Genomic DNA, 27,137 nt, shown 5'->3' with positions numbered 1-27,137 from the left:
ACTGCAGCCGCCAGGCTCCTCCATCCATGGGATTTTCCAGGCAAGAGTACTGGAGTGGGTTGCCATTGCCTTCTCCATATTTGACCTTAGAGAAAGGCAATTAGGCAACTCTAGCCTCTTCTAGCTTTCCTATCTCACTTACATAGAAGATTTTTTAAAAAGCTAAGAAACAGCTTTAGAGTTCAAAGACCACAAACTCAGGGACCACTAAAAAACTGAGATTTAATTATAAAATTATAGAACACTGTCCCTCCCCAATGCCTTGGTTGTGATTGTGTGTAGTTGCTCAGTCATGTCCAACCCTTTGTGACCCCATGAACTGTAGCATGCTAAGCTCCTCTGTCCGTGGGATTCTCCTGGCAAGAATACTGTAGCACGTTGCCATTTCCTCCTCCAGGGGATCTTCTCAACCCAGGAATCGAACCAGTGTCTCCTGTGTCTCCTACAACGGCAGACGGATGCTTTACCCTTGAGCCATCTGGGTAGCCTCCAGTGTCTATCATCACATTTACAGGGTTCCAGTACAATAGTGGATTGCCAATGAGAGAGCGGCAAGACACACTCCATTTATGAAGGAGTTCTTAGGGAAACCCCAAAATGGAGAAAGGAAAACAAAAACAAAAACAACAAACAAACTGCCACCAAGGAAACTAGAAGAAACCCAAGCCATGGCACCTCCATCCACTGCAAACATTAAACGTAGCCATATTAACATAAAATCTCACACAGAAAGCTTAACTAGTCAGTTTCTAATATATCATGTCCAGCTTTCAACAAAAAGTTGGAAAGCATGCTAAAAATGAAGAGAAAACAGTCTGAAGAGATAAGGCAAGCATCACACCAGACTCAGTTATGACAAAGATTTTGGAATTATCAAACAGAGAACTTAAAATATCTATGAGTAATATGTTAAGGGTTCTAAAAGAAAAGGTTGACAATATGTAAGAATATATTAGTAACTGTAAGCAGAGAGGTAGAAACACTAAGAAAGTACCAAAGGAAATAAATGCCTGAGATCAAAAGTACAGAATGAAAAATGCCTTTTATGGGCTCAACAAGAAATTGGACACAACTGAGAAAAGAATCAACGACCTTAAAGACATGTCAATAGAAACTTCTGAAGTCGATGGGCAAAGAAAAAAAAAAAAAGAATGAACAAAATACTTGCCAGTCTGGGACAACTGCAAAAGACATAACACATGCATAATGGGGAGCCGATAACATTAAAGAGAAAAGCAGAAGACTGTTTGAGCAGTAGCTGGAATACACAGACAAGCTCTCAAGCTAGGAGTCTCAGGGAACATGAAACAGTATAAATACCAAACATCAGACTCCTGGGCACATCAGATTCAAACAGTAGAAAACCAAAAACAAAGAATATCTTCCATTAAACCAGAGGATGTTAGAAAGCATCTTGCCTCTGGATCAACAACAATAAGAACTGAATCAAATTTCTTGTCAGAAACCATGCAAGCAAGAAGAGAGTGAAGCATTTAGAGTATTGCGAGGAAAAAAAATCAGCAACCAAGAATTCTGCATTCAGTGCAATTATCTGTTAAATATAAAGGAGAAATAAAAACTTTCTTAGACAAACAAGAATTAAGGAAATTTGTTAGCAGTAGAGCTGACTTGCAAGAAAGATTAAAGTACTTTAGCAAGAAAGAAAAGGATATAAATTAGAAACTCAAAGCTATATAAAGGAAAAAATAAGTGAAGGCAAAATAAAATGTTTCTTTTTCTCATTAAAAAAAATTCTTTTAAATTGGAGGATAATTGCTTTCAATACTGTCTTGGTTCCTGCCATACATCAACATGAATCAGACATAGGTATATATATATATGTTTGGGCTTCTCTGGTGGCTCTGAAGGTAAAGAATTTGCCTTCAATACAGGAAACCTGTGCTCCATCCCTGGGTAGGGAAGATTCCCCAGAAAAGGAAATGGCTACCCACTCCAGTATTCTTATCTGGAGAACTCCATGGACAGAGGAGCCTGGTGGGTACAGTCCATGGGGTCACAAAGATTTGGACACGACTGAGTGACTAACAGTAACCAGACATATATTCCTTCTCTTTTGAACCTGCCTCTAGTTTTCTTATTTTAAATTGATCTGACTATTCAAAATAATAATACCAACAATGTATTCAGTGACCTGTGAAAGTGAAATTAATGATAGCAAAATTATAGAAGATGGGAGAGAGGTATTGGGAATACTCTGTTTTAAGGTACCTATAGCCATAGAACAAGTATAGTGTTATTTGAAAGTGGGTATAGATTTGCTACAAATGTATACTTCAAACTCTAAGGAAACCATCAAAGAAAAATTTAAAAGAGGTACAACTGATATGCTAAGACAGTAGAGAACGTGGAATCATATACCATGCTCAGTTAAAACCAGAGAATAAAGAGGGGAAGATTAAAAAAAAAAAGATTAAGTATAATAATTAGAATACAGTTATAAACAGGGCAGGTATTGATACAACTATATCTATAAGCACTTTAAATGGGACCAACTATATCTATAAGCACTTTAAATGGGACTGATCTAACATACTAATTAAAGGAGACTGTCAGAGTGGAATAAAGGGAAAAAAAAGACCCTACTATACACTGTCTATTGGAGAAGAAAATTGCAAACCACTCCAGTACTTTTGCCTAGAAAATTCCCATGGATAGCGGAGCCTGGCGGGCTCCAGTCCATAGTGTCACAAGAGTTGGACAGGACTTAGTGACTAAACCACCAGCATACACTATCAGAAAACCATTTTAAAAAGAGAGACACAGAGAGATTAATAGTAAAGGGATGAAAAAGATTATACCACACTAAAACTAGGAAATAAAACCACAATGAAAAACCATTATATCCCTATTCAGTTCAGTCGCTCATTGTGTCCGACTCTTTGTGACCACATGAATTGCAGCACGGCAGACCTCCCTTTCCATCACCAACTACCCAAGTTCACTCAAACTCATGTCCATCGAGTCAGTGATGCCATCCAGGCATCTCATCCTCTGTCATCCCCTTCTACTCCTGCCCCCAATCCCTCCCAGCATCAGAGTCTTTTCCAATGATTCAACTCTTCACATGAGGTGGCCAGTGTATTGGAGTTTCAGCTTTAACATCAGTCCTTACAACGAACACCCAGGACTGATCTCCTTTAGAATGGACTGGCAAGAGTCTTCTCCAACACCACAGTTCAAAAGCATCAATTCTTTGGCGCTCAGCTTTCTTCACAGTCCAACTCTCACATCCATACACGACTCCTGGAAAAACCATAGCCTTAACTAGATGGACCTTTGTTGGCAAAGTAATGTCACTGCTTTTAAATATGCTATCTAGGTTGGTCATAACTTTCCTTTCAAGGACTAAGCGTCTTTTAATTTCATGACTGCAATCACCATCTGCAGTGGTTTTGGAGCCCAAAAAAATGAAGTCTGACACTGTTTCCACTGTTTCCCCATCTATTTCCCATGAAGTGATGGGACCAGATGCCATGACCTTCGTTTTCTGAATGTTGAGCTTTAAGCCAACTTTTTCACTCTCCTCTTTCACTTTCATCAAGAGGCTTTATAGTTCCTCTTCACTTTCTGCCATAAGGGTGGTGTCATCTGTATATCTGAGGTTATTGATATTTCTCCTGGCAATCTTGATTCCAGCTTGTGCTTCTTCCAGCCCAGCGTTTCTCATGATGTACTCTGCATATAAGTTAAATAAGCAGGGTGACAATATACAGCCTTGATGTACTCCTTTTCCTATTTGGAACCAGTCTGTTGTTCCATGTCCAGTTCTAACTGTTGCTTCCTGACCTGCATATAGGTTTCTCAAGAGGCAGGTCAGGTGGTCTGGTATTCCCATCTCTTGAAGAATTTTCCACAGTTGATTGTGATCCACGTAGTCAAGGGCTTTGTCATAGTCCATAAAGCAGAAATAGATGTTTTTCTGGAACTCTCTTGCTTTTTCCATGATACAGCAGATGTTGGCAATATATACCTATTAGAATGGTTAAAATTCAAAACACTAAATTGAAAATACCAAGTGCTGGCAAACTCTTATCCACTACCGGTAGATCTGATCCATTGCTGGTCAGAATTCAAAACAGTACAGCCCCTTCAGAATACAATTTGACAGTGTCTTACAAAACTACAAATAGTCTTACTATAAAATCCACCTATTGCATGCTTAGGCTTTCATTTAACTAGCTGAAAATATACATCCACAGAAAAACCTACATGTGAATATTTAGGGCCACCTGATTCATAATTGCTAAAACTTGGAAGGAACCAGAACACCTTTCAACAGGTAAATGGTTAAACAAGACGTGGCTCCTCCCATGTAATGCATTATTATTCAGTACTAAAAAGGGCTTTCAAGCCACAAAACATAGAGGGATCATAAGTACATTTTGCCAAGTGAAAGAAGTTTGTCTGAAATGGCTATAGACTCTATGATTTCAAATATATGACATTCTACAGAAGGCAAATCCATAGAGACAGTGAAAATATAAGTGGTTATTGGGGGTTGGAGGATGGAGGGGTAAATATATGGAGAACAGAGGATTTTTAGGGTAGTGAAACTCGTCTACATTATATTGTAATAGTGGATACATGGCGTGATATTTTGCATTTGTCAAAATAACCACCAGGGAAGCAGAGTAAACCTTAATATAAATTATGGGGTACATTAACAATAATGTACTGATAGGGATTCATTAATTGCACCGAAAATACCACAGTTCGCAAGATGTTAACAAGAGAGGAGACAACGGGACAGTGGAGAAAGTAATATGGGAACCGTCCGTACTATGGGTCAATTTTTCTGTAAATCTAAAACTGTTCCAAAAATTAAAAGTTTATTGATTTTAAAATGAAGTCAATGGCAGAAATTAAAACTCTGTGTGACCCTAGTGAGTACAGAGCATCAATAAGAGCTCTTCCTATGGTGAAGGAAAGAAACAAGTCCACTGCTATTTGTGTACACCATACTAGGCTCCCAAATGCCAGATAATGTGCAAAGTTAACGAAAACCTTTATTCCCATCTTGACATTTAGCATTGCAAGAGGCAGAGAGCTTACAGTGAATACTTTTCTCTCTTTCGCCTCAGTTTTCTCATTTTATCAATAAGGTGGCAGAATACAAGTCTTTAAAAAGACTTTACACAACAATAAGCAATTCAGTCTTCACTGATGAAAATAACTGAAATTCAGTCTTTTATCAACTAGAAACAGTTGAAAAGAACGTTCCATCCATCCAAGCATTCCCTTAATCTTAGGTATGATTCTAAGTGCACGACATGCATTACTTAATTGAATCCTCAAAATAACTGTATGAACCAACAGCAATAATTATACCTATCTTACGGATGACAGAAAGACAACCTCAGGAGGTTAAAAATCTCCCAAGATTGAGAGTCTGTATTTCAATCCAGCAGTGCTCTTGCCTGGAGAATCCCAGAGACGCGGGAGCCCGGTGGGCTGCCGTCTGTGGGGTCACAGAGTCGGACACGACTGAAGCAGCTCAGCAGCAGCGGCAGTGGCCTCAAAGCCTGTGTTACTGTGCCACGTGCACGTGTGGTAAGCCGCTTCAGCTGTGTCCGGCCGCCAGGCTCCTCTGTCCATGGGGCTCTCCAGGCAAGAATGCTGGAGTGGGTTGCCATGCCCTCCTCCAGGGGGTTTCCCTGACCCAGAGATCAAACCCATGTCTCTCAAGTCTAAGGTTTTGGCAGATGGGTTCTTTACCACCAGCGCCACCTGGGAAGTCCCAGTGCTTCTCGATTCTGGAGAAACTGTTACAAGACTGATCAGAAAGAGTATATTTCAATCACTATAAGCAAGAGCCACTACAATAGAACTAAGCTAGAGTACTAAGATATATAAAAACACCCCAGTTTTAGTCAATCTAGAATAAGATTCTGAGTGAATATCTGTATAAACGCAAGTGCTATCTTAGTGAAATCTGTGCAGAAATGTGTGTGCATGTCCATGGGTGCACATGCACATGTGTTTGTGTATTATGAGAAGAACATAGAACTAGAAAAAGGAAGAGAGAAAAACAGACCAAGAGAGATTTTAAAACATTGTTTAAAAATCTCCTTGTACTAATTCTGGATTATAATAACTTGAAAAGGTCACCAAGGTACCACTACATAACTTCTAACTGCTATACTGAGGGAGATTTATAAAGTTATATGTCTCATCTCTGCCTTCTTTCCAGTTACTCAGTGTGGAAAATGACATTGGCCCTCCAAAACCTTAACTTATGTTTGGACCCCTTCCATCTTTGAGTCTTATTCTACTGTTGCTGACCATTAAAAAGAATATTTCAGTGGGGCTGGAACAGCCTTACTAGCCCAAGCCAAGCTTTAGCTTTATATGGCTTGTGCTCTTTAAGAGGTTAAATCTAGCCAGCCAGCTCACTTTGTTCAGAAGTATTAAATGGAAAGACTGTAACATTCAAAGTGAGGCAAAGTTCATTGGGTCAGACCCCAATAATATAATGGAGCATAAAACCTCTAGAATTTTTTATCATAATATTTTATGAAACATATGCACACAGTCATTGGAAAAGAATCCAGTTCAAATGGTTTTGAAGGTCAGTTCAAAGTCACTGAATATGTAGTATCTCTGTGGGAAATATGTTCTATTTTAGAAGTAGCTGGACCCAGAAGCTTCCTTTCCCTATTTTATAGTTTATTATCAGTCCAGCAGTGTAGTGTATTATACTGGCAAACAACAACAACAACAACAAAAACCCACCTACTACCACATGATATAATTTGCAGGCAAAAAAACCTAAAGTTCAGCAAAATAATACAAATTTCAGAATCAACAAATTCTTGTGTTATAGAACAGAGGCCATCAGAGGGTAATTCTATAAGGGAACACTTATTTAAGTGTGGACAATAAACATAAAAATTAAAAACAATTATTTTATTCTCAACTTCATTTGAAAGCCTTTGACATTCATTGTTAGGAAAAGAGCTAAAGACTCTCAATTCCTGTATTTCAAAGAAAACTGAAATAGGAACTGAGTAGAGCTAACAATTCACAGAATTCTGAGGTTTCCAAAAAACCCAAAGGTATGAGCAACTATGATTCTCCTTAGGGGAAGGAAGTAAAGGTCCACTTTGCATGACAAAGGTCAGATTTCTGCAGGCAAATGAGACTTCTGTAGTTGACTGTTCCTAGGCTCCCCCTGTCTGGCTGAGTCCTAAGAGGTCAGGAGAGGTTCTGAATTTAGCTCACTGCTTTGGGAACACCCCTGGGGCCACTTGATTCATTTTAAGGTCATTAGGACTTTCCTTACTCTGGTTCCAGCTTTAGTTCCTTAAAACCTTGCTAGTGTATACTAGCAATTCAGCACCAATGTAGGTTAAAAAGAAAATGAAAGCATTTAGTATTATATGCAGATCAAAAAGACAGAATCCTCTCACCAACATCTTTTAAATCAAGTAGACCTCAGAGAGTGATAACCAGGCATCCACAGAAAAGCGAGACTATTACAGCTGTCCTGGTATTTATACTATATGATCAATGACACTTCTCCAGATTTCATTTAATATGATGTAGCTTTATGTGAAAATTATCCCAAACAGTTTCCTCAGTCACCACATATGTTTAATTATGATATTTTATTGCTTACTTTTTTGTAATAACTGTTGAGTCATTAAAATACGACAAATGCTGAAGTAAAAACTATTACTTTACAGTACTTCAGTGCTTTTCTATTTAGTGGAAATATACATCTAAACTTTCTCACAGTGAACTGGAAATATACCAAATAGATTATACTTACAAAAGTTGGAAGACTTCCGCCTATTTGTAATTAATGAATGGTATCTCTAAGTATTTTAGAGAATCTGTAGAAAACATCTGTATTGAATTATATTATACTTTTCTCAGACAATGGAAATTGAACTAAGGAATATTTTGAAACTCCTGTAGAGATGTAAAAGTATTAATGGCTTTTCAAGAACTTTATTGATATAATGTTGGAAATGTTTGGTTTTGTAGGTCAGCAGCCTTGACACTTTGTAAATAACAGATATTCGATATAAAGGGAAGAAACTTAAAATACTGGGCAAATACAGAAAATACATCACTAGAAAAGACGGGGGCTGTAACTTTCCACTATTATTAGATATCACGTAAAGAGATACAGAAGATGAGTGGAATAACATTTTGTAACATATAAGCAGGATTTCTCTTTGAATTTTGTTGTGGGTTGAGAAATTCTACAAGAATAAATTCCTACTCAATCTTCAGAGGAAAAATACTAAATTGTTCTCATGGGAACCGTGGGACACAAGGAATGGGTTTTTAGTACTCGTCTTTAAGTATTGACAAAGATCAAATGTGCTTTCTGGATGCTTACTGGCTCCAAATGCCACTACTTTTCAAAGTCAGTGTCAGCTCTGCAGTCAGTTTTCAATCTCCCAGTGGTAAGAATAAATTCAAAGGCTATGTGCACAGCGGGGTAGACGTCTTTCCCCCGAATGTAACTGTATCACTCATCAGTAACCTCCTGCCATAAGGGGACTTGTGTTTTCTTTCCCTTTAGTGACTCCTCAGGCTCCTGAATGCCAGTCACTGCCCTGAGACCTGGGGCAATATTCACATAATCTCTGTCAATAGTTCCTACACATGCCATTGGTGCAACTAAATGTCAAGGCTGCAGATCAAAGTCCCCACATTCTAAAACCCATGTCCTTTATGGATCAATTTTCATAAACTATATGCCATGTTTTAGAAATATGTGGAGGCTCACTATTTGCTTTATTCCTTTTATCCCAGAGAAGTTTATTTATATGAAAAGTGATCTGATTGGTAGATAAGAGTGTGAAATTCTCATGCATTACATAAAACATTCTTTCCTCTGTATTTCCTTTTATTGAAGTATTTTACTCTATCTAGTATCTTACAGTAGAAAGACAAAATCCTTTGGTCTATTAAAATAAAAAGGCATGAAATGCTTTGCAATATTTGGCCATCTTTCCCCAGTGCCTGGTACAATATGGGCTAGATGATAGAGCAAATTCTTACTAATGATTGATTTTATTTTTAAATATTCATTATGCTGGAAGTAAATTGTATGACAGAAAACAACTTCAACGTGTTTTTACAATCTATTTTCACTTCAATTATTCAAAATTGCTTGGGAAAATGAATATAATTATTAAAAATCATTTTTGTTCTGTAGATTTTATATACAAATTACACAGACCTATACTTATTCAAGTAGATCTGAGTAAAATACACTGAACCAGTATCTGCTCTGAATATCTTTCGCATGAATTTTGGTTACATTTTTTAATTTAAAACTTTCTCTAAAGAACTATATTTAGAAAATACCAAAAGCTATACAACATCAGGTATACAAATGCTATTCATGCTTATGCCTAGCTAAAGTTTAAATACATATAGAGGAACAGAGCATATAACACATTAGATATGCACATGTCAGAGGGCGAAAAAGGAATATGGGAAAAGAAATACAGGCCCTAAAGCCTAGAGTTGTTGACTACATTCCAAATTTATTCCAGACTCATCATCCCAGTTTCCCTAAGCAAATTTTAATACAATCACATGAGATTATTAGCTACAAAGCTTCACGATGACTTCTCCTATAATCTGTGAGACGTTCGGCAAGACACTTACTCAGAAGGTAAGCCTTGGCCTTGTCTGTTTTAGTAAACAATTACAATTTAAGGTTTTTAAAAGTGTGAAGAAAAATAAGAATATTATTTCCATTTTTCTGGTAAATGAGTAAGGCTCAATATAAACCCAGATAATGGAGGAAACTACAGAGGTCCTCATTAATGGAGAAGATTTAAATTTTCTGAGAAATCAAGCTTCTATTTTATTTAATTCTCCTCTTCACTGCTAATAAGAAAATAATTTGTCTAAAATCTAAATGTGATTAATCAAAAAGTTACTTTGATTATATGTCAAATGAATTGATGTATTAACAGAAATAGGAGTGTATGTGTATGCGTGCATACATATTTGCTTCTGCTGAGGGCAGAGGTCGGAGAGCCTAATAGCTATGATTACAAATCCTTTGACATTCCTCTAGACTATGGCAAAATAAAACTACAGGAATGCAATGGAACAGCAGGTGAAGTCTTCTGGTGAAACTGACTTACCAGTTTTTCGAAGGGGGAAATCATCCTTTGCATCTTGTGCTCCAGGTAATGTGTATTTGTAGGATGGAGGTGTTCCACTCAGGGGTGGAGAGCTTTGATCCAATGACGTGTGGTGGGCAGCCCTAAAAAGAAAAAGAGGGCTCACCATTTGTCCTGGAGTTTCTACTGCACACTCGTCAGCAATAATCAGTTGCATGTGCTGCAGCATGTATCTCAGCTGTGTTTATGCTCTTCCCTTTTAGTGTGCACAAACCACAGCCTCATGTAACCCAGTTCACTTTAGAAGTATGTTATAGAATGATGGAGGATGCCCAAGAATGCCCACTGTGTATTTGGTCATGTGGCCACATAGAAAAGTTTTCTTAATTAAAAGACAGAATTTACAAAGAGCTTGAGTTTTGGTATCTGAGATTATTATGTGTGTTTTCTTAAGAGCCGTATTAATGGAAAAGTCATCATCTGAATCCTTTTTGGTCAGCTATGCAGAACAATCAAGGTAAAAGTAAACATAGAGAAGGACTTCAGTTCTTAAAAATTGCTACGTAGTCCATGAAAGTACAGGGAGAGAGAGTACCATGCCAAGAGACCCAGGTTTCCTGACTTTGACAACAGTTCCAAGGTAAAGACTGCAGACACATTCTTCTTTGTATGAAACTGAACTCTCAAAATGTGTTATCTTTCCCCGCATTAATACAAGTGAAAAAGATACAGTTGTGTCAGTGGAGAATAGCTCAGGACTAAACATAGACTACTTAGCCAATATAAACATTTATAATCATTATATATGAAGAAAACATTAGATAGGACATAGTATCAACACCATGATGATACTAGCATTATTTCTTTGAATCAACAATCTTAAGATAACTAGTATGAGGATATTTCATTTGATCACGATTGGCAAAAAAAAGTATTAAGTTCAGATTTCACAAACTAATGACTTATGGCTAGCTATCCAGGAGTTGGATCCTACTGTTCAGTACAAAAAAAAAAAAAAAAAAGATTGCTAAGTAACATTGGAGAGCCATGTCGAATATACCCAAGGGAACAGCTAAAGAATTTTCAGCTGACAAGTTGTTTGCATGTAGCTGCTTCCCACTTTTAAAAAAAGGAACTATCTTTTCTTAAAAGAGGCTTTAACTTAGAAGGGATATGAATTAGTTATAAATTATATATGTAATTTTAGGTAATAAAACAAAATTTCTTTTTCAATATTTTTGATGTTGATTGAACATGTGGAAATTTTCTTCAGGGATTGGTTTTTCAAGTCAATTGACATGCATGATAAAAATTATGTAAATTATTAAAAATTATTTATATAACATTCTGGAATCTGCCTTGTTTACCTTTTTGTTTTTGGATGCAGAAATGGGAAGATACTTAATAGGACAGAATTAGAAAAACAATAACTCTTTAAATAGAACTCCTGGCATACTTGAAATGTCAAGATAACAGAGTATCAAATAATCAAGCATTTACTCCCTTATCCTTATGATGTGAGTAATTAAAAATATGTAAATATAAAATCCTAAACATATTTTATAAATATGAGAGGTGAAAGCAAAGTCACTCGGTTGTGTCTGACTTTTTATGACCCCATGGATTGTAGACTACCAGGCTTCTTCATCCATGGGATTTTCCAGGCAAGAGTACTAGAGTAGGCTGCCACATCCTTCTCCAGGCGATCTTCCCAACCCAGGGATCAAACCCTGGTCTCCTGCATTGTAGGCAGATGCTTTTACCATCTGAGCCATCAGGGAAGACATATGAGAGAGACGAAAGTATAATCTATTAGTCTATATTGAAATATGCTTTACCTATCAGTTTTTCTCCTGATTTTTAAAAATACCACTTCCCTCATACTTTACAGAAAGAATTGTGTGTTGCATAGTATCTCTTTACTAGACTTGGAGAAACAAGGTTGCATAAAAAACCATAATACCACAGTGTATTATGTGTCAATTTATATGTTAAAAACCAATATACTCTCATTTTTCAGGGTAGGCAGGGCTAAACTGGTCACTAAAACTTAGATGTATCAGTCAGCTACTTTTCTTGTCTTCCCTTCTCTTCCTTCCTTTGTCTTCCTTTTCATTTTTTTAAATTATGTCAAAAATCTTCTGGACTTTAAAAAAATAACTCAGATATCCATCTTATATAAAGCCAAGTAAAATAAAATCTCAACCAGCCAAATCTTCAGAAATTATTGTAAAGATATCAGATGTACCATCTGAGAATAGAAAAATGCAAAATATGAATTAATTTCTATGCCCCACCTTACATTTATCAGTTATTCATTCGGCAAAGAACATGCATAATACTTTCTAGCCCTCAAGGTGGTACTTGCTAACACTTATTTAAGAGCTAATCTCTGTTACACACTTTACCACATTAATTTACAGGACCTTTCCAGAAATCCTCTTTTTTACAGAGAAATATTCCAAGCATTAGAGAATTCAAGGAACTTGCCCTCGGCCATATAGCTCAGAACTTGGCAGGCCAGGGATCTGTGCCCAGGTCAGCTGAATTGAGAACCTATGATCTTTACCCCTGGGGATGAAGAAAGCCAAACGCTGAACATACGTGTACCAGAGCTTGGGATGGCGGCTCACGGAATGATTTTTTCCATTAGTTGGAGTGTCTTTTGTTGCTGATTTACTCAACAGGAATTCTTGAAGCTTCTGCTTTACTTCTGTACTTGCCACTGCCCCTGAAACACACACACACAGAAACAGATGGTGATTTGGGGTTCTGTCTTTTCCTGCCTCTGGAATATTACTGGTCACAGCATATGAGTTTTCCTATTAAAAGAAAAAACGAGAGTCTAAACAGGCTTTAGAAAATGACATAGTAATGTTTCATAACTACTGCTTCAACTGCCAATTTTCAAAAGACCTCCGATGATTTAATTGCTTTTACAGAACGGGGATTCCCAGAATTAATAGTAGTTTTTTCCTAAGCTTTAAAAAATACTGCTGAGGAGCGAAGCACTGTTTTTTAAAAGTCAGGAATCTTGGGGGATGATATAAGTGATTAAACACATTTAAATGAGCTCTTCTGAATTTCTAGTTTTCAAAAACTAACTTAAAAAAAAGAAAACTTTTGAGCATTAAGCAAATAATGCTGACAATTTCAGTTCAAGTCATCACATTTTAAACCTTGCTACGACCTGATTTTGAACTGACCTCATGCAGGGGAATTATTTGGATCTGTCTCCCTCTTGTGGATAGTTTTTTTTTTTTTTTTTCTTTTTAAACACAAGTTCTACCTTAAATCTTTCCAAAGTCTGGGTACTTAAAAAGTAAATGAGACAAGGCTTGACTTATTAAACAGCAATCACGACTTGAATGGGAAGAAGGTGGAGTAACGTGGAAGTAAGTTTATTATGAAACACAGTGGCATAGCCATATTGCCTTAGCATAACGTTATTTTTAAGGTGCAAAATAAAAGATACTATCATCTTTGCCAAATAAGGTTAAATTTACTTCCAAAGATGCCTGTAGACTGAATGCAGAGAGCTGGCATCTGAATGTCAAAGCTTTACATTTGGGCCCATAATTTATTCTTTTACTTAAACACAGACAATTTTGACAAGTTTAATTCCACTGTTTATCAGGCTCCTTTCTGAATGACAATCAGCTAAAGATGAGGGAAGAGATCCGTCTTTTACCCTGGTGCCTCTTACTTTCTCGTCCTCTATCTTTGCCTCTGAGAGGAGGAAGCTGCTGTTCTCTGCGATGCCTCTCTACTTCCTGTTCTTGCCTCTGCTGCTCCAGTTTCTGCTCCTTTTCTAGCAGTTCTTGCTGCTGTTTTATGGCTAGAAGTTCCTGTTGCAACTTGCGAGAAGAGAAAGACATGAGAGTGTGCAATTTCTTCAGGCTTCATAGTCATCAATGACCAAAATCGAAATGTTATGAGCTTTTGGAACTTACTTCTATTTACTTTACATTTTACCCTTTTTTTTTTTTTTGTATATTATTGAAATCTAAAGACAAGCAACTAATGCCATTGTTTTACTGTCATTAACAAGCAAGTTTTTAGGTAGCTTCATTACCTATGTCATCCTATCAGAATATTACCAAATTCACGCAGATCTTCAGTTCCTTGAGTGACTTTTCTTTGTGCATCTGAAATATATGATACAGCAAAGAAAGCCAGGAATTTCGCAGAAGTCTGTTTCACCAAGTCCCTCACAACATAAACAACTGAAATCTTCACTTCTTATCCTAAGAAACAGTATGAATATAATCAAACTGAGTAGAATAGTGAGATATGAATTAATTTGAGGAAAATACATCTGAAATAAAATGAAGGCTAAAAGTTTCAAAACCTTACAGAGAAGGTTTTCAATAGATGAAGACAATTCCTAAATCTACCACAAGCTATTTTCTCAAAATAGCAAAGTCTAATTAATTAGTTCACTTAGCACACAAAACTCCTGTTACAGGATGGTCAAGAAGAAATCACTTCCACAAGACTACACTTTGATGCACTACTGTTTGGCTATTTGAATCCTTTGAATTCACTTCTAAATAATGTACAACATGAATATAAAGCATTCTTAAAAACCATTTGAGTTGTCAGTTTTCTCAGACTGTGAAACAGACATCGAGGAATAATCGTAAATATGCCCAGAGGAATAACTCAAGACTGAGTTCTACTAGGCTCTGACATTGCTAGATACAATATCTAGACAACTTACTAAGCTACTCAGAGCATAGGTTCCTCAGATATAAGAAAGAGAAATAATCTCCCTCATGCATTATGTTCAAAATGCATATGAAATTTAGGTTGCAAGTTTGAACAATATTAATTTTGCTTCGATACTAATGAAGTTAGTATAATTTGCTGTTTGTATGAGATAGGTGCCTAAGACTCTGAAATTTACATTGAAAAGTAACAGAGAAAAAATTATGTGGAATGGCATAAGAATTATGGAGTAACAGGAAGCCAACTCTGCACATCAAACATGATAGCTTCTCTTGTCCCAGGACGTGGTTAGAAGCATTTCTGGTTTCCTTCCATATTACAGTCTCTGGCATTCTGGATGTGCCCTGCTGCTGCTAAGTCGCTTCAGTCGTGTCCGACTCTGTGTGACCCCATAGACGGCAGGCCACCAGGCTCTGCCATCCCTGGGATTCTCCAGGCAAGAACACTGGAGTGGGTTGCCATTTCCTTCTCCAATGCATGAAAGTGAAAAGGGAAAGTGAAGTCGCTCAGTCGTATCCGACTCTTAGCGACCCCATGGACTGCAGCCCACCAGGCTCCTCTGTCCATGGGATTTTCCGGGCAAGAGTACTGGAGTGGGGTGCCATTGCCTAGTCTCCTAATAATAATAATTCTCTTTTCTAACAAAAAATTTCATAATTCTGCTTAAACTTTGCCTTAAATGTTAGTTTTATACAGATACTGGGGTTGATCAAATTAATTTAGTGTGCCACCCAAAGCCCAAAAGGAAATGAATATTAATCTCTCTTAGGCATCTAGAAAAGCACAGAATTTAATTTCCACAGCTACTATTCATTGCTGAGGATTGCAGGAATGAGGTTTAAAAAAAATTCACTCCTCCAATTTCAGATGTTCTAGTCCAACACAGAGGCGGAATGAAGTAGCAGCTTTGGAGGCAGACAAGGCAAGATTACAAATCTTTACTGGCTATGTGACCCTGGGCAAATTACACTATTTCTCTGAGCTTCAGATTACTAGATGGAAAAATGGGACAATAGCATCTAATTCAACAGATGGTGATTTTAAAAGCCAAAGATTCAGAACACTAATATAAATAAGTAAAGCATCATGCTGTGTCTTTCTTATTAAAAAAAAAAAAACTAAATGAATGTTAAAAGCATCAACTTTTAGCCTTATAATATATAATACAAAACAATAAAGTCAAAAATAAAGCAAAAACACTTTTTAAACTTAAAAGGAAATTTTAAGTATATCTTTAGTTTCTGAAAAAGCAACTTATTACTCTAGAAAATCATTCCAAAAGCCAAGTTTTCCATTTAGTTATCTCAGAGTCATTTTTCTCCCCCCTTTTCCAATATTTTCCAGATGTCAATAAACCTGCTATATACTACTTTGTTGGGGGCAAGTAACAATTACCTACTTGCTACTATTAACTTTTGAGTAAAATCAAATTACTTTGAATTTTTAATATTGATCTTTACAACTATAACAGGCATCAAACATAAATGAAAAGATGCATATGAAGCTGTAACTTATTAGTACTGTCCAATATTCAGGGCAACATGGCTTGCATAACATGGCAAATGAACCAGATAGTTATGTAAATCTTAAAGTATGGTGAAGAATATAAATTTTACTCATTCATCACTGCCATCTTAAGATGTCTAGAATGATTGAAGAAAGGAATCTATACATCACTGTTACTATTACTGTTTCAAAGGTCAAACTGAAATAATGTTTAAGAATCATTTTAAAAAAAGGTCTATAAACTAAATGAATGTTTCCTACACTGCAAAATATAGCCATGATTCCATATGGGACTTAAAATCCTCATTCTTATTTTTAGGGTATCTTACAGATGAATAATTGGAAGAGTTCTTTTAGTAAAGTTCTTTTAGTTAAAGGAAATAAAATATTACCCTTTATATCAGATATCAAAGAGCTTTTTTTGAAAAATAAGATAAAAAGGCCTGCTGGCTAAGGAGTTATAAAACAAGGAACAGAGGGAGAAAAAAGCATCTTAACCTTCTCAGACACTATAATAATCAGAATGGTAAAAGTTTATAATACTAATATAGATTAATTATCTATATTAACACCATGTAAATGTGTTTGTACTTGATATGGAAGTGAGTAAAAGATCAAGTGCCTATAATACAATATAATAAAATATGAAATAATACCACATTACCTTATTATAATAATAATTAACATAGCTAAGTCATTTTTTGAAGGAGTTGGACATAAAAAACTTTATTATAAATATTTGCTGCTTTATATTACTGTCATAATAAGTTCAAAGTAAGCATATACTAAGTCAGACCAGAACAGCTTTGTTTTAAATATCTTTGTCAAGAAGTTGAAAGACATTTACAAATAAAACTGAAGTAATACTTATATTGGACGATACAAGAGACTAAATAGATACAAACACATCTAGAATGATCTTAAAATAGTAAATCACAAAAAATTCTGGGATATGGACATAATTTTCCTAGAATAACTTAATTAATGACTTGGGTCTCAAATTATCAACTGCTCCCAAAATTCTTTCAATAAATTATTATCTAATCTATTAGACTTAAATAAAAATACTGAAAACATCTGTACCAGTTTCTTTATACACACACACCCACACACACACACACATATATATATATATAAAATTCTATCCAGCTTTTCATTGTTATTTTGAATGTATACATTATGAAGTTTTTTCCATAAAAAAGATTAGGGCATATCCAGGACATATACTTATAGATCAAAGACAAAAATAAAAAAAAATTAAAAAGTAAAGGCTCTCTCTTCACATAAAGTGATTAATTTATCCTCTCTGGTAAATAGTATATGTAGATTCTTTAGACACACAAAATGTGTCTCCTCGGGTTCATGGTTCTTCTTGATGGAGAGTAGATGTGGCAAATGGACAAAATCATGTAGAAGAGAATCTTAAAAAGGGTAAGAAGTTACTATTCCCAGATATTGATGCTACAAACTAACAGATAAAGGAGTTGTAGAGGTTCCTCTTCAAGAAGCAAAGCAGGATTTTTGCCAGGATTCTTTTTACTTACCCTAGGTTTTCACTAGTACAACCCCAGTTTCCTCCCAGCCATGAGTCCATATCTTTTCAGAATGAAACACCCCCCCTTTGCTCCCTCTTATGCCCATGTTACGGCGCAACTCCCAGAGTCAACAGTCAGAGACAAAGAAACGCTTGCTACCTTGATGTGCTCCTGAAGCTGAGCCTGGTGCTGCCGTGTCAAGTTCTCATGCTGCTTCTGAAACTCCGCGATCAAAAGCTGCTTCTGGATCTGCTGCTGTTGCTGGATGAGGAGTAACTCCTGCTGCAGTTGCTTCTCACGGACAACAGGGTCCACCACGGGCATCATCATCCTGAGGTCTGTCCTTAGGTCTAAAGGCGAGATGGGCTCCAGGCCCACAGGAACCTCTGACTTCACATCGACTGGAGAAACCAAAAAAAAGGAAGGGTGACAGAGGACAGAAGATTAGCACACTGATTTGGAAACAGATTAGAAGTGAAAGACACTATACCCTACTAGATTTCTTTCAATGCACCAATAAATTTCGTTCTGTTTTTTTACAAAGATAATAAAAAGGTCTTCTGTATATTAGATTTGATAAAATGCTGATTTTCAGCTAGTGCTTTGTACTTTGCCATGAAATCTTTCACATTTCCCTTTTTCAAAGAGACGACTCCAAAGATTCACAGGTATAAAAGTTGTTCATTTATAACACTTATTCTACTGGACCACTGGTCAAATTCAAGTTGACTTAAGACAAAAAATGCATCATTTATTGAGGAAAAGATGTCATGTGATACTAGAAAACTTCTAACACAAACAAATTTGTATACTTACAAACATTTTTGTTTGTAATCAAAAGATACATTCCTTAAGAAGTAAAGCTTATAAAATAATGTATTTGTAGGGCTATGGAACTACAAATTAGCAAAACTACAAAATAGCAAAGAAAAAGTACAAATCTGCTTACTAAAATGTGGGAAATGGTGAGTAGAAAGCAAATACAGACCCACTGTAGACAGAAGTCACCTAATTTTCAATTAAATAATTGGAATATTTTTTTAAATTATGGGAATTGGAAAAACATGCTTCTGTAAATGGACCTTGACATACAGGTTGCCAATTTTCAAACTCTGCTTTAAATCTAAATGCCTGTTCCCATAACATATAAAAGGATGTGCTACCTTCTGGGTAACTGTGTTATCCTGAGTGTGTTATTTAAGTTTTCTGGGTCTCAGTTTCCTCACATTTAAAATGGAGATAATTACCATTAACAGAAACAACACAGAGTTGTTAAAAGGATTAAATAAGATAATTCAAAGACTGACAACATACAGCATACCTCTCAATAAATGCTCTTTTAAATTATGTAAAAGTGGAATTTACTGTGTATTAGAATAAATCATGAACACTGTGAGAATAACCAAGAATAACCAAACAAAAATATGAGGAGTAAACATGAAAATAAAATTGTGTATGACTTCTATCAAATATTAGAGAATAAAAACACTAAAACTTCTAGAAAATATTTAAGGCAAGAAAACAAATATAGCTAAACAAATAAAAAATCCACCTTCACTAAAGTAAAGAAATGCAAATTTTAAATAAAAATAATGCATCATTTTCTAATTATTAAGTATCATATTCCCCTGGAGAAGGGAATGGCTACTCACTCCAGTATTCTTGCCTGGAGAATTCCATAGACAAGGGAACATATATGTGATTCACATATATGCATACATGTATGTACAACAGGGTAAACATACGACCAAGCAGACAACTGTATATTACAAGTGGCACTGCCAATCAGTTTAAAACTACCAAAAAAGTAATATGCGATATCACAATTTGGTGATAGGTAGCAAGACGAATTAAATATTTCTACCATTTGATTCAGGTTTGCCGACTCTTGGAATATATCTTAAGGAAATAAAATTAACAGAGGAAGAAACAGTTCAATGTCATATTGTTAACTAAAGTATTATTGTTTTAACTTAAATCACCAACTACAAGGAGATGTCTAGTAAAATACGTCACATCTATTTCATGGAAAATATGTAATCATTGAAAATAATGTTTATGGAAACAGGAAAAATGCTGTTACAATATTAAGTGAAAGAACAATAATAAAAGTGACATATACCCTATGATAACTCTCTAACTGTAATTTAACTTAGTCAATATACATTTACTGAGAATCTTAAATTCCCTAAAACAAAAAGACAAAAAAACTCTAGCTTTCATTGAGCATATATTCTACTGGAGATTTAATGGTATTAATCTCTGAATTCTACTAGCTAAGACTGGTGAGATAGAGAGCAAAAGAAAGTTGTATTTTAGGTGGAAACATGAGCAATTTCCCCCTTTCTATTTTTTCATATTTTTACAATTGCATCTAATGCTCTGGCTCCTACCCTGAGTAACTTAAATTTGCAGATTGCCAGTTGGAAACTATGAAGTTAATATTCCATGTGAATTTAAGAGCTATTTTCAGCAAGTCAAGAAAGGCTAACAGAAATTGGTTGTAGAAATTAAGAATTCAAACACTAAATGAAATATTAATATCTTGCTTACCATGTGAACTGTGTGTACATAGAGGTTTGGGTAAAGAGCCATGACTGTGCACTGATATGTGGGCAACCTGTTATCAATCTTGGTTGACAACACTGGTGATTTTTCAACATAGAGATCAGAAGAGTTTGCAGTAATGGTACTGACATGTCATTTTAATGAAAATGGAAAAATGATTTATTAATAAACCATAGTTTGGTGGACAATATCTTCTAAAACATGATATTTGCAAAAGAAAAAAATATTAACTTTGACAAGTTTGAAACTAAGTGAGAATGAGGGCCTGTAAGATCTTTGGTTACACTGTCCAAAGTAGAACTGTCAATTAAGGCTCTGGAGTAACATGAGATTTTGAGTATTAATTTATGGAGGTGGCATTATTCCAATCAAAAGCAATGGCTGTTAATGATATACTTCATTTCTACACTGAAAAGGCCAAAATAAAGCCTCAGTATTTACATGGACATCTCAATAAACATATTTAACCTTATGAACGCAAAATGTAAAATTTCAAGAGACCTGGGATCTCTTCTTGCTGGCATTCTTATTATCTGTAAACTATAATCATCAATTTCCAACCCCCTCAAAAAAGAAAACAAAATGATAAGGAGAAAAGAGTCCCAGAACTCTCTGATACAGCTAGTCTAAGACTCAAAGGGTAATTTGACTTCTTAACCTGCTATCCCAACAGAAATGATTGTGTCTAACTGCTTGCCTTTGTTCAGAGACTAATCACTAAATTGTGAAAAATCACCCTCAACTTACAAAAACTGCCCTTGATTATAAATAATTGCCCAAGACTGAGAGAAAGCGGCAGGCAAGATCCCAGTCTTTCATCCAATTTATTCAGCAGCAATCCACATTCCATTTGTCTAGACTAAATATAGCAGCGTTTATACAAGAAATCAATAGTGCTTGCAGAGAGGAGAGCAAAGGCATGAATATTTCATCAAACTCAGAGAGAAATGGCAATCAGCAAACTGATGGTTCTGTGTAGGTCATCTCTGGCCTGCTGGATCAGTTCCTGTTACTTGGACAATAGCTCATCTCTGTCTAATCTTAATCATATCATAACCATTCTTTCTATTTTTAACATTAATTGCATTGTGGGTGACAAAGGCTCATCGTATTCCAAAAGGGAAGATGGATTTTTCTTACATCTTCGGTGACAGGCTAATAAGCCTCCCCAGGAACAATAATAGTAACACAATACCAGGGCTGAGTTTCAACAAGTTACAGTCACCTACACATCACAAAATGTGAAAGAGAGGTCACTGTCAACAGCTGTTATATTATCATAATTAGAAATAATCAACTTACAAGGAAAAAATAACAACCAGTTTTAACAATGAGGAAATGGAATCATCACTGTTCACAACATTTCTTGTCTAGGAACATCCAAAGTCCTTACAAATTACTTAGAACAGGTGGCCAGGGATACATAAGTTAGAAGGAAGTTGATGATAACAAATAGTAGCGTTAGCATTAGTTGTTGCTCAGTCGTGTCTGACTCTTTGACTGTTAGCATTACTTATGAGTGAGTGTGTCATGGACAGTAGCCTGCCAGGCTCCTCTGTCCATGGGATTTTCTAGGCAAGAATACTGGAGTAGGTTGCCATTCCCTTCTCCAGGGGATATTCCTGACCCAGGGATCAGACCCAGGGTTCAAACCCAGTTCTGCTGCATTGCAGGCAGATTCTTTACCAACTGAGCCACCAGGGGAACAAATCCAATTTTCTTTTTTTTTTTGGCTGTGCCATGGAGCATGTGGGATCTTAGTTTCCTGACCAGGTATCAAACTCCATCATCTCCTGCACTGGAAGTACAGTCTTATTAACCACTGGACTGCCAGGCAAGTCCCATCAAATCCTATTTTATTAACAGATATAACTTTACTTGGACTCACCCACTATTTGTCTGAGATTTCAAATACATGCCAAGATACACACACACACACACACACACATACACACATACACACATTATTATTATTATTCTAATACCAAATGCCCAGTCTGAACTTTGCCACATCTAAATTAACTAGTCTTATTATCACTTTCACGCATTGGAGAAGGAAATGGCAACCCACTCCAGTGTTCTTGCCTGGAGAATCCCAGGGACAGGGGAGGCTGGTGGGCTGCCATCTGTGGGGTTGCACAGAGTCGGACACGACTGAAGCAACTTAGCAGCAGCAGCAACATTATCACTTTACAAAGTTCTACTCATTCTTTCCTCAGTGTCTTTCTCAATTATTCTTTGATAGTTATTCCTTCTTGTGTTTAGCATTTATCAACCCATGAAATTTTTAGAAATAGTTTTTAGTTTATTAAGAAACATGGACACAGAAAAGCTTCCATTTCAATATATAAATCCCAGCTCATATAAATGTGTACGATAACTGTATTTATTTAAGCAATACATATTCCTGTTCAGTTGTAATTAAATTTCTTTAACAAATACTTTTTTTTTTAATACCAAGACCATTAAAGAGTTCAATCAAAGTACTGATAAAACTCAGTACTTTGGCATGTTGCTTGAATCTTCACTTTAGATGATATTACTTATGGCACTGGTAAATAGGAAGAATCTTATGTTCAATAACAGGACTCTCTGGTTGCTTCTTTATCATCTGGCTTACAAACAAGAAGCCATCCATTTTAAGAATGTTTTAAGTGAATAACTTGCAAACCTCACGAATGGAAAAATTATAAGAATGCAAATTTTGACCATTTACAACTATCACAACAATGGTTGAAGCCTGTTCATGCTGTTCCTCCGAATGAGATTTCGAAGCAGTGTAGTGCAAAGCACAGGCTTTCACAAAAAGAAAATGGCATAGGGACAATCTCCCACCAATTCATATGTGTCAATTTAGTTAAAAGTTGAAACTTGAAAAACTGCGACAAAAATGGAACCATGTTTATCTACATACCTCAGTTAATACTTATAGTTACAGCAGCTATGCTAATATTCAGGACACCCCATTCCACTACTGCCCAGGGACAGTTTATGTGGAAATTAAGTTCTCATACCAAGAAATGGTTGACCAAAACCACTCGCAGGTGAACATATGAACAACAATTGCCAGATCTGGGGAAACAAATGTTGCTTTGATCATCTGTTCAGCTTCTTTTGTTCCTCCTTTCCTGCACAGAAATCTGTGAGAGTTTGGGCCTGCAGACTCCACCCATGGGAAAAGGCTGCCGGCTGTACCATTTTGTGCTTTAAAATCATCCAGTCAAATATGTCGGGTTCTCAGTAGCTCAGGGTTCAAAAAAGAATGTGGAATAGCTTTCTCAGATATGTGTGATCTGGCTCTTTCCGAAGTACAGCCTATAATAACAGTTTAATTATATGGGAAACTCTGCAGGAATTATATGAAACTTCATCAGGAATAGATATCTTTCACTAATATTTTCCTATTTGCTTCTTTTTTGCAGGCTTTACTAAGGAAGGATGGTCCTATTAACATATGTCTACATGTATCCTGATGACACCAGGTCATTTATGAAACTGCTCAAGACCAAGATGTTCACTGATGCTCATTTGTCAGGTAGTGCCAGAAAGATTGCTACTTGCTCTATACAGCATGTCAGGCTTCCCTCGTGGCTCAGAGGTTAAAGCGTCTGCCTGCAATGCGGGAGACCTGGGTTCGATCCCTGGGTCGGGAAGATCCCCTGGAGAAGGAAATGGCAACCCACTCCAGTATTCCTGCCTGGAGAATCCCATGGACGGAGGAGACTGGTGGGCTACAGGCCATGGGGTCACAAAGAGTCAGACACAACTGAGCGACTTCATTTTCACTTTCTTTATAGTATGTACTGCCATGACCTGCCATTTCTGTCCTGTCTGGTCAAACCAAAATTAATAAGGAATAACACTGACACCCACTGCCGATTAGGAAGTTATCTGGTTTACTGGGTCTTAAACTCTTTGTATGCACATATACAATTCTATTGATCACTTGGTCAGCTAACTCAAGAATTAAAATACAATTTTCACTGTGAGCCTTCTTGAAAAGAAATTGGAGAGGTCTTGGAAAATGGATGGAAGAAAGTCTGTAAGTAGCACTTACAGTCTTTGTCATATTTATGCAACTTCACATGCAGGATGTCAATCCCACCCTGAAGAATGTTAAACTTTGCTCTGGCACAGCAATGGGGGATACCTGGCTTTTGTGATTCTAGCTTCACTGCCCCTTTCTCATTATTGGTTACATTGATCACCAAAGACAGTTTTTCTGGTAGAATCCATGGGCTTTGGGAAACAAATAGAAGAACTTAAACTTTTCCTTCCTTCGACTTCATAAAGCTGATTTAAATTCATTTAAAACACCCTGAACCTTAAAGAAGATTGAGCGCTGAAGAACTGATGCTTTTGAACTGTGGTGTCGGAGAAGACTCTTCAGAGTGGGAAGCCTGGCGTGCTGCAATCCATAGGGTCACAGAGTCAGACGTGACTGAGCGACTGAACAACAGCAACAAAACCACCTTGATATTTCCCTTTCTGAAATCCCACTAATCCTTCATAACCCATTTCTTTTAACATTGATTTGGAACCAAAGCAATTCAACTTTGTAATTTTATGAACCGTTTTATGCTTTATATCTTGTTGGTTATTTTTGCTGTTGTTGTTCATTCTCTATCACTCTCTTCTCTTTCGGCCTTCAATTTTTCCCAGCGTCAAGGTCTTTTCCAGTGAGTAAGCTCTTTGCATTAGGTAGCCAAAGTACTGGGAGCTTCAGCTTCCACATCAGAGCTTCCAATGAACACCCAGAGTTGATTTCCTTTAGTACTGACTGGTTTGATCTCCTTGCAGTCCAAAGGACTCTCAAAAATCTTCTTCAGCACCACAATTCGAAGGCATCAGTTCTTCAGTACTCAACTTTTTTCATGGTCCAACACTCACATCTATACATGACTACTGGAAAATCTATAGATTTGACTATATGGACCTTTGTTGGCAGTGATGTCTCTGCTTTTTAATACACTGTCTAGGTTTGTCAAAACTTTTCTTCGAAGGAGCAAGCATCTTTTAATTTCATGGCTGTAGTCACCAGTCACAGAGACTCTGGAGCCCAAGAAAAGAAAATCTGCAACTGCTTCCACTTTTCCCCCATCTATTTGCCATGAAATGACGGGACTAAATGCCATTGTCTTAGTTTTTTGAATGTTGAGTTTGAAGCCAGCTTTTTTACCTTCAATGAGAGGCTCTTAGTTCCGCTCCACTTTCTGCCATTAGAGTGGTATCATCTGCATATCTGAGGTTGCTGATATTTCTCGTGGCAATCTTGATTCCAGCTTGTGATTCCATCCTGGCGTTTCACATGATGTATTCTGCATAGAAGTTAAATAAGCAAGGTGACAATACACAACCTTATCATACTCCTTTCCCAATTTGAATCAGTCAGTTGTTCTATGTCCGGTTCTAACTATTGTTCTTAGCCTGCATACCCGTTTCTCAGGAGACAGGTAAGGTGGTCTGTTACTCCTGTCTCTTTAAAAATTTTCCAGTTTGTTTTGATCCACATTGTCAAAGACTACAGTAGATGTTTTTCTGGAACTCCCTTTCTTTCTCCATGATCCATAAAATGTTGGCAATTTGATTTCTGGTTCCTGTGCCTCTTTGAAATCCAGCTTGTACATCTGGAAGTTCTCAGTTCACGTAGTGCTAAAGCCCAGTTTGAAGGATTTTGAGCATAACCTTGGTAGCATAACCTATGGTAGCATAATTGTAAGGTAGTTTGTACATTCTTTGGCATTGTCCTTTGGGACTAGAATGAAAATTGACTTTTTCCAGTCCTGTGCCACTACTGAGTTTTTCAAATTTGCTGACATCTTTTCTTGGAGTTGTTTAGAAGGTCTTGTAGGTCTTCATAAAACCAGTCAGCTTCAGCTTCTTCGACATCAGTGGTTGGGGCATATCATAGGCTTGGATTACTGTGATGTTGAAAGATTTTTCTTGGAAATGAGCTGAGACCATTCTGTCATTTTGAGACAGCACTGAAGTACTGCATTTCAGATTTTTTTGTTGACTATGAGGGCTGCTCCATTTCTTCTAAGGGATTCCTGCCCATAGTAGTAGATATAATGGTCATCTGAATCAAATTTGCCCATTTTTGTCATTTTAGTTCACTAATTCCTAAGATGTCAATGCTTACTCTTAACATCTCCTACGGGGCCATCTCCAGGTTACTTAGATAAAGGGACCTAATATCCCAGGGTTCTATGCAATATTGTTCTTAACAGCATTGGACTTTACTTTCACCACCAGACACATCCACAGCTGAGCATCATTCCTGCTTTGGCTGCCCAGGCTCTTCATTCTTTCTGCACTTATCAGTAATTCAGTTCAGTTCAGTTCAGTCGTTCAGTCGTGTCCGATTCTTTGCGAACCCATGAATCGCAGCACACCAGGCCTCCCTGTCCATCACCATCTCCTGGAGTTCACTCAGACTCACGTCCATCAAGTCCATGATGCCATCCAGCCATCTCATCCTCTGTCGTCCCCTTCTCCTCCTGACCCCAATCCCTCCCAATATCAGAGTCTTTTCCAATGAGTCAACTCTTTGCATCGGGTGGCCAAAGTACTGGAGCTTCAGCTTTAGAATCATTCCTTCCAAAGAAATCCCAGGGCTGATCTCCTTCAATATGGACTGGTTGAATCTCCTTGCAGTCCAAGGGACTCTCAAGAG

General features: G+C 36.8%; 1 protein-coding gene across 6 annotated transcripts in view; it reads right to left on the bottom strand.

The window, feature by feature from the left end:
- HDAC9 (histone deacetylase 9) overlaps window positions 1-27,137 on the bottom strand; it is a 599,202-nt gene that overhangs the window by 465,290 nt on the left and 106,775 nt on the right. For 3 of the 6 annotated variants that reach the window (XM_040260622.1, XM_040260619.1, XM_040260620.1), the window contains exons 3-6: window positions 18,053-18,294; window positions 13,828-13,978; window positions 12,726-12,852; window positions 10,143-10,264 (exon numbers count right to left, since the gene is read on the bottom strand). In XM_040260622.1, coding sequence (XP_040116556.1) covers window positions 10,143-10,264; window positions 12,726-12,852; window positions 13,828-13,978; window positions 18,053-18,294 — 642 coding nt within the window. The remainder of the gene's footprint in view (window positions 1-10,142; window positions 10,265-12,725; window positions 12,853-13,827; window positions 13,979-18,052; window positions 18,295-27,137) is intronic. The other 3 variants (XM_040260621.1, XM_040260624.1, XM_040260623.1) reach the window with 1 other exon arrangement.

The sequence above is a fragment of the Oryx dammah genome, unplaced genomic scaffold (genome assembly GCF_014754425.2).
Source record: "Oryx dammah isolate SB20612 unplaced genomic scaffold, SCBI_Odam_1.1 HiC_scaffold_18, whole genome shotgun sequence".
Classification (NCBI taxonomy): Eukaryota; Metazoa; Chordata; class Mammalia; order Artiodactyla; family Bovidae; genus Oryx; species Oryx dammah.
This window is presented reverse-complemented; position numbering and strand designations above follow the sequence as displayed.